This window comes from Passer domesticus, chromosome 3 (genome assembly GCF_036417665.1).
Source record: "Passer domesticus isolate bPasDom1 chromosome 3, bPasDom1.hap1, whole genome shotgun sequence".
NCBI classification, from domain to species: domain Eukaryota; kingdom Metazoa; phylum Chordata; class Aves; order Passeriformes; family Passeridae; genus Passer; species Passer domesticus.
The window spans coordinates 37,490,895-37,504,267 of record NC_087476.1 but is presented as its reverse complement, the minus strand read 5'-3'; the positions used below and the strand labels follow the sequence as shown (position 1 = coordinate 37,504,267).

At 35.2% G+C, this 13,373-nt stretch overlaps 1 protein-coding gene across 9 annotated transcripts in view; it reads left to right on the top strand.

Moving 5' to 3' along the window:
- The window catches only part of MAP3K7 (mitogen-activated protein kinase kinase kinase 7), a 48,113-nt gene that overhangs the window by 24,998 nt on the left and 9,742 nt on the right, over positions 1 to 13,373 (top strand). For 4 of the 9 annotated variants that reach the window (XM_064412688.1, XM_064412692.1, XM_064412695.1 and 1 more), the window contains 2 exons: positions 2,484 to 2,564; positions 8,731 to 8,798. In XM_064412688.1, coding sequence (XP_064268758.1) covers positions 2,484 to 2,564; positions 8,731 to 8,798 — 149 coding nt within the window. The remainder of the gene's footprint in view (positions 1 to 2,483; positions 2,565 to 8,730; positions 8,799 to 13,373) is intronic. The other 5 variants (XM_064412689.1, XM_064412693.1, XM_064412691.1 and 2 more) reach the window with 3 other exon arrangements.

The following is a 13,373-nucleotide window of genomic DNA, read 5'->3' as shown; positions in this document are numbered from 1 at the left end:
ACAGAAAGTTGACAAGAGTAGCCATATGAAAATTCTTAAGCTTTTCCTGTAGTCTTGATTGTCCTTTATGAATTGTGGGTGGTAAATGCCTTTATTTATGGTTATCCACTCAGCAAGACTGAGTATTTTAATTGAATATTTTAAGGGTTTTAGAGATTTTGTTGGATTAGATTTTTACCTTTTTAAAAAATGCGTTATGGGACTTCTAAATAACAGATTTATTCTAGATGCACAACTTTCTCCTTTTTATCTGAAATAGTGTTATTACATCTCTGCTAGCATAATTATTTACATGATAACATTTTCTTCAGGGTTATCTGTATGATACTTTTGAAATTAAGAGGTAGGTTTAAAGTTCATGTTCCCAAATAAGTTTAAAAATCCACTGTGACAGATTTCAGAATGAGAAATGTAATTAGATTTCATCCACCAGGTTAAGAAAGCATTGTCTTTTGTTAAAAAAAAAGCTACAGGTGTTTTGCCAGGTTTCCTTCAGATATAAATTGTCATCTCTAAACCTTAATCTTTAGGAGAATTAGAATTTATCTGTAAGTATAAATACATAATTTTATAATGAAAGCTATCTTGATTCATCGCAGAAGAGTGAATTAATAAAAATGTGTATACTTGGCAAACACTTTCTTGTCTCTTTTCTTCATCAAAGATACTGTTTGTTAATATATGTAAACTTCAGATTTTAAGTTCCATATGTGAAAGCTTTTTGTGTTATGGTATATAACAACAGATTTAATTAACCAAAATTACTTTGGTTAGTTCAGGGTCATTTAGCTCTTTGACTACTCTTATACCAATATTAAAATTAGGGTTGTCAAGTAGCTGCAATTAATAAGGAATTACATATCCAAATTCTGGCTTTCTTGTGCACCATGGCTATTTCATTTTTGTTCTTCATTGTGTTATGATTACTCCAGGATCTTGTTTTATTTAATGCTGAGGTACTGAAATAATATTTATCTGTCCCTAAATTATTTTTACTTTAGTGTTTTTCTTTTAAAGCCTTATTCCAAAATCTGTCTTTTGTATTGTCAGTCTTTGATTGGATGACTGTGTAGCAATTCTCACCCTGAATATCTATAAAGGTTTCTTAACACAGAAGGCAACTGTGTACTTACATGGTAATAACACTCTGCTGGTTTTATTTTAAAACATGTCAGGACTCACTTTGGTCACTGACATTCTTAATGTAACTTTTTGACATTATCAGAGATAGCCTGGCCCTCCTTTGTATGAGTTTTAATTTTCCTAGTTTGTCTTCTTTAAGTACATTGCTCTGAAATAATAATTACTATTTGGAATAATCTAAGGGCTTTTTGGTGGTTTTGTGTTATGACTGTAGGGTTTCTTTTTCTTGAAATAGAAGTACATATTGAACATACTGTTTTTGGTTTGGGGTACTTTGGATATTTTTTGGTGAAATCACTTCATGCAGTAGTGGACTATGAGAAATGAGGTCAAGCACACCTGACCACAAATTTTTCAAAAAGAGGTGAAACAGCACTGTATTGTTTTATTTTTTTAATCTCGTTAACTGTGTGACAGAAATAATATTCTGTGAACCTGAAAAAAAATTGCATGGCTGGGTGAGGATTGGGCTGTTGTTAAATCAAGTTGAAAATTATTTAATCTTGTTCCATCGTCCTCTGGATTAATTGTAAGAGTAAATCATGTAATGCAGGTCACTTTACTTACTGAGATGAGTATGCTACAATGTTCTACTTTTAGGAGATGCATTCAGATTTTTCTCTAAATAGGAACTATTTATCTTAAACTACAGAAGTGGTAAAATAAAAAAAAATGTATTACTAGATTGTATTTCAAGGTGTATAATGTTTCTTGAGCATTATTCAGAAATTAAAAAGCTGGTAGTTATATCCAACTTCCGAAACAAAAAATCTTCACTGGTAGGGCAAAAGAGTAACTGGCAGGAATGATTGTCAAATGTAGTAAAAGTAAATATTTTTTCAGAGATAAGATGAGATTTGCTTTGAAAGGAGGTGATTTAAAGAAGCAGAAGTACTTAGCTATTAGACTTTTTAATAAAATAGTTTGTACCTAACACTAAAGAGAAAATGTTAGTTAAGTTCAGGCAATCAAGTTGTTTTTTTTTTTTTTGAATGAATAGATGAATTGAAATAATTTAATTTGTTTTCTGTTTGGATAATTACATTTGGTTTTCCCTTCTGTGTTGCCATGCTGCTTTCTGTGTTTGACTTTTGTGTTGCTAACTATAACTAATTACACTGTGTTGTAATGATGGCTAGTTCTGCATTTTTTGCTTTTTAACAGTTGCTTTACTATGTGTAAGCATGAGTGGAAAGCAATGCAGTTTATTCTGCATGACACATTTTTGCATGAACTCTAGTTTAACCAAATATATGAAAAATGCAGTATTAGGAATTTAATAATTTTGCTCTTGCCATTTTAGTGTTTTGCATGTGTATTGTATATGTGTATTTTTTCAGCCTATTCCAAGCCTAAACGAGGCCATCGTAAAACTGCTTCATTTGGCAACATTCTGGATGTCCCTGAGATCATCATACCAGGTATCGCAGACCAGGTGAACGGGTCAATTGGTTAAGATGCCGGAATAATGATCAGACTGCTAAAATACTTCTTGCTCCAGTTGCTTTAGGACAGGCCCAGAAATTATCCCACTAAATTTTTCATAGTGCTTCAGTAAAGAGGAGCATGATATTTCATTACAAACTTACTTTTATCAGTAAATTGTTCAATCTTCTAATCAAATTTACTTCTACTGATAAAGAACTTTTTCCCTAAGATCTTGATGTTCAGAGTCTTCTTACAGAGGAAAACTGTAGGCAGTCTTGTATTACAGTACCTCATTTAGTGAAAATGGAACTAAGTTGAAAAATTCCTGTCTAGGTAATTGTTTTGCCCTGATATTTGTTGTGTTTAGGCTCCCATTTTTAATCAGATCGTGGTAGAAAAAAGACAAAGATAAATTATTTACAGAACTTTAAATCTGTGTGATATTTGTGATTAAAACATTAACACTTAGTCTGTGTAATTCTTATATTTGAGTACACTTTTCTAGGGCTAAAATGTGTGTGCATGAGGTATTGCTGTTGTGTTTAAGTTAATGCAAACTAAAATTACTAGGAAAGGCTTTTGATAGGAAAAAAAATTCATATAATAGGCACCATGGATGGGAATATCATTTGGGAATTTAATGAATAATTCTCATGTATCCCAAGTCTTTTTTTAGTTAGTAGAATGACATTTTTCTTTCTTTCATTTCATACTTCTCAAAGCCTAAAAATAAGTATAATCAATCCCAAATTGTGATAGGCATACCATTAACAGTATGCAAGTCACTTCAGAGTGATATGTCAGGAGCAGAAAATGAGGAAATGTGAGTGAAAGTATCTAGGAATCCACTAAAAACTGTGGCCTCCTTTCCTAAATTTCTGTCATCTGAGGAAGTTTCCTTGTACATCTTGATATTGTTAGGTATTAAAAAGTTGAGTGCAAAAGATAATTTTGTACAAACGTTTCTTTCAAATAACTTTATTGAAGGTTACAGTAAAGATACAAAATATGAGAAAGTAGATTCCAAAGAGCAATAGCACCCATAAAAAAGCAAACCTCTTTGGCACTGAAGCTAACAAATTGGCAAAAAAGTTTACTAGAGTAGCTTTCCACTGTAAGTTTCAAGTGGTCCTGCCCTACACTGACATGAATGAAATCCTGAGAAAGCAAGGAAAACGAAAGTGAGACATCTGTCCAGTTCAGTGTTAACTCAGGATCAGAGCCTGGTGAATAAGCTCTAGAAGCTAGTGGGTGCATCTTGTCTCTATAGCCTGTCTGTCCATAAAAACATTGAGGCTTCCAGAAACCATGAAACTTTCGGACAATATTCAACAAAGAAGTCAATGAAATAAAATGCAATGTTGTTTTCACAAAACAGATTGTATTGTGCCAGTCTATTGGTTTCTTAGTTAGGCAGAGGCAGTCATTAAAAATTCTTCACCTGGTCTATCTTAATTGAACTTGACAGGATGGGAATTTCAAGAATTTGGAATACATATGAAAGAATAGAAACCTGTAGAAATAAAAAAAGGTATAGGGTTGGTGCAAGCATATTAAGGTGTTTTCTCAAAATTTATTCCTAAAGTATTTAAGTGAAAAGTGTTTGAGTTAATGTTTTATCAGAAACAGCTATTCATTAAGAGGAGGATTAGAGTGTCTCATAGGGAGAATTTTGCTGTGACTGAATAGGGTAAAATCCAGGGTCATGCACTAACAACAATTTCTATTAATAAGATGACATGGAATCATAGCACATGCATGCAGATTAATACCAAGTAGTATGAGCTATGAATCTAATGTAGTTGTGAAAAACTGAAATCTTAGGGTTCATTTCCAGGAAAGGTAAAGAAGCACTGGCACTGTTGCTGGCCCTTGTTGAGTTTGAATCAGGAATTGAACATACTGTTCTGGTCAGCCATATAATAGAAACATACATGCACTCAAATAATGTGAAGAAGAGTTACTAGGATATGAGGAGTATAGAGAGTATGAAAACAAATCTGAAAGCATGGCTTTTTTTAGCTCACTAAGTGAAAGCTGAGAATGAATAATTATTTATTATAGATGAATCTGCTGCTAAAAACCAGGCTAAAAGACAGTATTGGCACTACAGAAAAAAATATGTAAATTGTCTGCAAATAAATCTGGGCTTTATATTGAAAGTTTTCCGGTTGTCAGAACAGCTTTTCAGTAATAATCCCAAAGCCAGAAAAAAATGAGATTAATCATTACATGACAGAACATGATCATCTGCCCAGTAAACTAATTATAGTCATCTGTATATTTCTCACTTCTTTCCTTTCTTTACTCTTTCAGCACAAGGCTCTCAGTTCTGGTCTCTGAACACACTTTTCACTTTCTAGACCCCTAAGCTTCCAAGACCCCCAAACTGTCACCACCATCTCAGTCCCACCCAGTTATTTTCTATACTACTTGTGCCACAGACCTGCTCCTCCGGACTTCCCTGGGCGCGTCCCTCGGCGGGGCGAGCAGCTCATCCCTGTCCTTGGGGCTGCACAAGTGCCGGTCTGTGCTGCTGCCTGGAGTTGTGCTGAGCACATGGTAGAGCAGCTGCTGCCCGGAGAGGGGAAGCACCAGGCAGGCATGTTACCGTGAGTCAGCTGCTTTGGGCAGGGCTATTTTGGAAGTATGAGTGCTACATCTGCTATCATTGGGGGTTTTCGTAATGCGTTGCCTCAACTGCATTTCGTCCATGAACTGATTATGCTTCCAAGGTCGTAAAATACATACTTTATCAATTAAAGGTAAAATATTGTCAGAAGGGGAAGTTTTTAGAATATATTTGCTCTTCTTTCTAAGTAAGTACTATAAGAGCGAAGAGAGCTATTTGTTCATTTAAGGTGGTATTTTGTGTTACTAGCCTACAAAACTTAAAAACTGAAAAATGGGTCCAAAAATTCCTCCTTTGTATAACAGCTTAGCAAATGAGTTTGCAGTGGTGGTATCCTGTAACCAGATAGCCTAGTGATACATCAGTTCTTTTTTTTTTCATTTACAGTATGTATAGCACAGGTTATAAGCATCAACTTTATTTTTATATACATATTTATATATAAAAAATGAAAACCCTAATAAGTACAAAAGGTTTAGGTATCTTTATGTTTAAAGAAACAAAATCTGAATTCTAGTTTGTATACTTTTCTGGTAGGAACCATTCAAGGAGCATCTAGCAAATATACCTACAAGTACAACCTTCTCTTCACTGGCAATGTTAGACATCTCGTGCATTTAGCATGTGTGCATTTGGCTTTGTAATTTTGTCATCTGAAACTGTGCCACAGCGTTACAATTTTTATAGCATTGACACTGCATAAATGATTACTCAAGATAGACACATTTTTGTAGAGAGTCTTTAGAAGGTGGATAGGAATTATGGAAGCTGTAGGTCTGTACAGTTAAAATCAATGTATGCCAGAAATCCCACCCTTGTCTTCTCAGATCACTTAATTCTTCTGGAAATCAGATCAATGTTTTAACTTCTTCAGAATGTCTTATAGCAGTGTTGCAGTCACTAATCATCCTGCACTGTGAGAGAGGCTTGAGCCCTGTAGGTGTGTAAGGAAGAGAGAGGACTGTGAGTAAATAAGAAAGTGTAAAAGGAGATGCAAATATCTGCTAAAGGGCAGGGAGGAGAGGTTATAGCTGGTCTGGATATTTGGCGGCTGGGTGGGGGTGGTGATCAAAAGCTTAATAAGTTGTACAATTTATTTTTGCCTACAGTATGTGGGGCAGGACGTGATGGAAGTTTCCTGTTCCTTTAGAATTTAATTTTAGAAAATAAACAACACTATGTGAAATGGGTTGTTCTGAGGCCATGAAGTATATTTCTGACATTTGCTTTTTAATCTTAAAATCCTGTAAACCACCAAAAGCCTGACACTGTGCATTAAGTTACTGTGGATTAACTTCTGTCTGTGTACGAATCTCTTAGTTTTATAATGAGGAAAAAATATTTTTGAATGGACATAGAGGTAAGAACAAGATCAAAACTGGGAGTGAAAAACATAAAGAAGTACCCATGATCTTTTCAAATAAATATTTTTTGTTGTGTTGTATAGCATATTTTTCAATTGAAATTTGTCTTGAATCTGGAGCAATAAGTATTTGTTGATTCGTAGTCTGTTTCTGCCTTGTTGAAGCTATTTGCCAGATGTCTGCAGTATTATACTAATTAAAATGGCATTGCCTAGTGGAGCTTGCTCTTCCCTCATGCTACTAACTTGAAGATATTTCAGTTAAAGGTGTTCATTTTTTACAACAGTAGTTTTGGCCCTTCTTTCCCCCCCACCCCTTCACTTCCCGCAAGGCATTTTCTTTTCTTTCTTGCACCCCACCCTGATTATTTTAACATTTTGGCAGCCATGTTCTAATATTTCAGCAACACATGCGCTGGGTTCTTTAAATTCACAAATGTTGCTAATCTGAAATGAGAATTTCAGATATTTTTGCAAGCCTATTTCAGCTGAGCTAATTTTATAACAATGTTGTTGAATGAAATGTGCACATAATTTTGTATCGGTCGTGGGTGGATTGCACATATGTTGCATATTGAGATGAGCTGTGGCAGCCAGATGAAGTATCCACAGCACAGAATTCTATTAAATATATAATCTTGTTTCTTAAACAATTGCATAGAGAAAAAGTTCACTGCAAATGAACAAGTTCAGACATTTTGACATAGATTTGTAATTCACAAGATCCCCATATGAAAGTACTAAACAAACTTAGCCATTGTTGCTTAGGTAAGTATATACTTTCCCTGAATTTCAGAAGCAAAATACCAAGACCACAGAACAGTTGCAATTCAAATCCATTTGTAGTCAGAGCAAAAAGTCTATTCCTGTTTTAGAATCCTGCTTGACTTTCTTATATGCTCATTTCTCAAAGTACTTTCTATAAATTTTAAATCATCATGACAAATTGATAAAGTGGCACTAAGCATTTTGTATTGCTGTTTCGTGGTAGTGTGTTCCTATGTGTAATAATGCATATATTTAAAAACTTAAAGGCTTATTAAATATATTAGTCAATAATAAATAGTCTTACATTTTTGTAGTAACTGTTGCAATTCAAAACACGTGTCAAGATAGGCTTGGAGTCGTGGGAATTATGCTGAATGAGAAGTATCTAAAAGGTCAGCAATGTGATGCCTGTTGCAGGGCTTTGAGTGAGCTGTGTTGGTGGCTGAGTGTGGGGCTGCTGGGCGAGGGGCTGCCATGGCTGCAGTACATGTTTCAGATGCTCCCCTCCAGTAGCAGAGTTACGTAATGCAGAGCTAAGAGCAAGAATTTTGGGCATTGTCAGCTGTTACTCGGGACATTTTGGTGTTTCCTTTTGGACAGCTGACCTGCTCTCAAGAGATAATATAAACAATCACTGTAATAAAAATCAAAGTAGTCAGGGAGATTCTGTTGCATAATCTCCTTTTATTTTTAAGGAGATTTTGTTTCCTGAAAATGCCTTTGATTGCTTGTCAGTGCTAAAATTTAAACTGTTTTATGTAGCTGTCACTGGTGGATAATTGCGAACAGGTGGAAGGAGAAGAGGAAAAGATTACAGCATTGTGCTTCGTAGGTTGATGGTGAGATGTGATTTAGCTGAACGGTCCCCTTTTCACACTACTCAGAGCATGAGAACAGGACGTAGTTTCATTCCCCTGCAGGAGACAGGAGACCAGAAGGAAGCGCTTTCGCTTCTTACTTTTCTTGAGGGGAGTGTCACGCAGGCAGAAGTCCTTGCTGTGTTCCTTGAGCAAGCCAAAGAGCAACAGGTTAAAGCTGGCAGCCTGTTATCTTTGTGGTTTAGCTTTTAGAAATCCCCATAACGTAACGCACTTGAAATAGATGTCGTCATCAGCTCCTGCCCCAAGTACTAAGCCTGACCAAATACATGTGACAGAAGATGGTGGAGTAGAGTGCAGCAGCTATTCATGTGGTAGGAGTGGTTATTGTATTAGGGTATACTTTTTGTTGACAGGCCAGCATGTTTTGAGTTAAAATTCTGCAGCTGTCTCTCCCCCTCTCTCACTTTGTCTCTGTGGATTTGTACAAATTCCAAGCTCCTCTGCAACAGTCGCACCCTTCTTATTTTGTTCTGAATATATTTCACTGGTTTGTTTTTGTTTTGTTTTTTTCCCAGCAGGAAACGGACAGCAGAGGCGCAGATCCATTCAAGATCTTAGTGTTGCTGGAACAGAGTCCAGTCAGGTAACGTCCTTCTTATCTCTTCTTTGCCTTTCAGTAAAGTCAGCACCAAATCTGTACTGGGGAACCGATCTGGAAATCTTCACCTTTGATGCTTTCATAGAAATGATGTGGAAGCTTGGCAGACTGTAGTGTTGTTTGTATTGCATTGAAATGAGATTCCATGAGGATAATTATGAATGAGCTCTAGATGAGAAGCATTTTCTCTATAGCTTATACAGTATTTATCACTTTATGTACACATGTTTTTTTGTGCACTGCTTAATTTGGCTGAGGGCACGTTACACAGGAAAGCGTTTTCATCATTCTGTATGTAGGAAACAATTATAATTACTACTTATTGTATAAAGCAGTTATATATAGACTCACTTTCTGCATGAAAATAAAAAGCATGAGCATCAGTATAATAAATGTTATTTATTATCAGTCTCTGAATCCTGAATAGTAAATTACAGAGATATCTCTCTTATTTCTTGTAAAAGATTTACAGCAGGGTGTTGTCAAAAAGTTTTGTTTAAAAAACCCACTATTTCAAAAAGGTATTTTATAATAACATCGCTATTTGTCTGGTATTGTAACTGCCATGGTAACAGAGACAGTGGTATGCTACATAACATGCTCCTAGTTTCATTTCAGTTTTAAATGAGAAAAGTATAGCTAATGCTTCATTCAGATGTGGTTATTTTGTGTTTTTAATTGCTTCAACGATTCACAGAGACTGTTTGATCCTTAGTGTGAACTAGCAATTTTGAGATCCCTGTTATTATTTGAGTGTGGGATACTGGTGCTTAGCATATTGATCAGGTAAATAAGGTTTCCTATTAAACAGCCTACTGCAATAATCTAAAATAGGTGGTAATTCTTGGGGGGTGAAATTATCAGGAAGATAACCTTTAATTTTTCTTTAATTCCATGGAGTATGATAGCCACCTATAGAAACCTCATCAATCCTGTAGGTACTAGTAAATATACTGTGCACATCTACCAGAAAATAACAAGTCTGCATAATATATTTTAATATCTTCAGAGAAGACAGGTTTGTTAGAAAGAAATCAATCTGCAAAATTTAGGAACTAATTTACCCTATTCATTTAATTGCAGAATTAAAATTATGCAAGACTTGAGGGAAAAAATTAAGTGACAATACATCAGTTATACCAAATTGTGCTGATTGATGTACGAATATATTTAATTATAGCTTTTTTATTTAAAAGTTTTCATTCTGTTCATTTTAATGACTGGTTGATATTTCAAATTTTCATAATTTGCTTTATATCTTAATAACTATTATAATAATCTTTCTTTAAAAGCTGTTCTACTGCTTGTATGGGTTTTCTAGCTAAATCGTCCTTGTGAACAGAAGGATAAAGAAATTTTGTTTTATGTTTACCTCACCAATATCTCCTGTGGGTCTAGAGAAGTACCAGAGTCATATTTTACTTTCTTGCTTCTAATAGTGTACATATTGGAAATGTAAGTGGAAGAATTACAATTGTCTGTTGCTATCCTGCAGTTTCTTTGGAAACATGGTAACATCTGGAAAACAATATTTTAACACACATGAAAAATGCAGTTTCAAAGATATTTTTGCACTGTCCATATAAACAAATAATAAATTTTTATCCCCTTTTTGATGTGAGAAGAGATAAAGGAGTCTGCTAAAACTGATGCTAACTTTTGATGTACACATGCTTATGTATATTTAAAAAAATTGGAAAACTATGAAGAAACAGAGCACAATGTAATTATGGCTAAAGACTTAAGATTAATCTTTATGGGTTTTTATACATCTGGACCTCAGTGCCTTGATTTTTTATTAGAAATTTTGAGGTGCTGTCCATATAAGCAACCTATAAGCCAAAGCAGAAAAAACATCTGAGTGGCATAGCTCTGGTGAGTTTATCCAATCTCCCCGTATGTACCACACCATATCTAGGGTATCCTTTCTAAAGTGAAAATCCCCTTCCCCCTTGCTCCCTTCATTGCAAACATCCTTCTTCCATGCTTTCCATTCTCCCTTACACCCACTCTGTGGCACAGCCCTCTTCACCAAGCAGCCATGGCCCCTCTGTTTCCTCACACAGGCCATGGAAGGTCCTCTCCCACTCAAAACTGCAGGATTGCCATGGTGCCTCTTCCCTGGCTTTTAGCTATTTGACACAGTAAAGCTGATCAGAAATATTTTTATTGAATGTATTTTTGTGGAAATTGCTGCTATTGTGTCTATAGAAAATCATTCTGTTACTACTACTGGTTTTTAATTAGAAAGGTTTTTCCAATTCAGAATGGTATTTTTCTTAAGGTGAAGGAAAATACCTGGCTTGTATGTAAATAATCAAATATATGTATATATAATATTAATTAATATATGTGTATATGTTCAATAAATATTTAATAATACATCTACCAAAGTTTGGGTGCTTACCTGAAAGGGGCAGTCCAGAACTCTTGGTCCTTTGTACCTGTTTGTCTGTTTTCATTTGACCACCCTTTATGTTTTATGATTGTATGTCTATTTTATGTCGGTGTGCTCTTGGAAGTTTTTATTGCCTGTCTTGTATGGCTGACAATTACTATGTTTATGTTGTTGAGACACTTAAGGTGCTTAGCAGTATTGCTCTTTACTGGTGTTCTCAACAGCAGACAATAATAGTACTTTGCAGAGAATTTTACTACTCAGCATCAACAGTTTAGATAGGAAATTTGCTAGGTCAAGGGTTTTCCGTCTTTGGATCAGCTGTTAGAGTGATTGGGCGTTGAGAACATGTGTTCAGGTCTGAATTTTCACAGATTTTAACACTTGGTGACCTTAGACTGGTCCTTACTCCAAGTGACGTAAGCAGCACTTATGCAATTGTCCCTTCTAAAATCAAATGCTACATTTTTGTTTGTTTCTGTCTATATACTGTGATGCTCTGTTAATTTCTCCTTTTTTTTTTCTTCTGCCTATTTCCCTGTACGTGCACTTCAAAACATTTTAGTGTGTAATCTGTCTGTTGCTATTGCTCTTGCCTAAACACCTTTTCAACATAGAAACATGTGCAACTACTAATATTTTGGGGGATTTGAAGGAACACAGCAAATTGCTGTTTATACTGCATGCAATCTTAATAAAATTCCATGTTTTATATGGATACTGAGAAACATATCTGGCATAATGACCCAAGATATGCAGGCTGTGATCTGATGCTGTGTGGTATCCATCTCCTTGCCTGTGTATCTTTTATTGGTTTGGTTGTTTTGTACTCACCTTTTACAGTACTACCATAAATACAGAAAATACCTACTTCCTCATTTAAACTTTTGGTTTTTTTGTTTTGTTTTGGGGTTGTTGGTTTTTGGGGGAGAGGGAGTGTCATAATTGTTGCTGGGCCTTCATAGCTTTTACAGGTTACTTTGAAGTGAAAAAAATTACTGTGTTAAAGAAAGTCATATACTGATATGAACAGTTGAGAAGCAAGGTCAGAATGTACATGCCCATATGCATGCAAGCTAAGTGGGATAATTTGGGGATCTGATATTACACAGATGAATCATTCTGTCCATGAGATTGTGAAATTTGTCACACATGCACATTTGGGGTTTATTCTCCCCTTTCACAGCAAGATAAAATTCACAGATGAGATGAGGAAACAGAACTAGTAATGATGATTTCTTTAAATCATGTTGCCTGTTTAATTTAAGCTTGAGGGAATATTATTACTCAGAGCGTGCCAGCTTTTTTCAAGACTGTAAGTCTTTGAGAAATGGAAGCTAAGAATGCCATGTGGATTTGACCACCTGGCAAAGATGATTTGAGAGTAACCTGCTAGCAAGTCTGGAGGAAGCAGAAACTGATTGCTAAAGTCCAGACAATGGACTTTACCTGTCAGAGGGGCTGCCATCCAGGTGGCCTAAAGCATCTCACTCAACACACGCTCAAACACTGTAATCTAACCAGTGTTCACTTTTGGAAACTTCCCTTCAGCTTCGTAGTGCTTTTTAGTTATGCTTCAGATGTGATTCCTTCATTTCTATATCTGCTGAATTTCATGTAAATAAAGATATCAAAGAAATGTGGTTTTGTTTGGTGGACCAAAACAAACTGGTAAAGCACTGAGAAGTTACTGTAACTAGAGTATTTCTCAGATGCCCTTCACTATCCTCTATAGATAGTCAACAAATCTCTTTGCTTAAAGAACTTTTATGCTGTTACAAGTGCTTTCTCTATCTTCTGATCTTTTACATAAACAGGGTGTTTATCATTCATATCTGAGAACACTAACAGTAAGCTCAGCAACTAAACCTTACTTAATATCAAAGACTCCAACACAAAAGGTTTTTTAAAATGTCTGATGCCATCATCTTGATAATATCCATCAGATTACTTCTACAGTTTATTGTCTTGTTGCTAGATATTAATATAAAACACAAAATGCTTAATAAACATCACAGAAGGACTATGCATTTGAAATAATGGATGTTTCAGTGTGTATAATCTTGTTATTCTTTGGATCATTACTGGGCCAGAATCCTGAATTTTAAAACTTAAAGTAGGATATTTGGAAATAAAGTCATAAAGAAATATAGTTTCTAGTT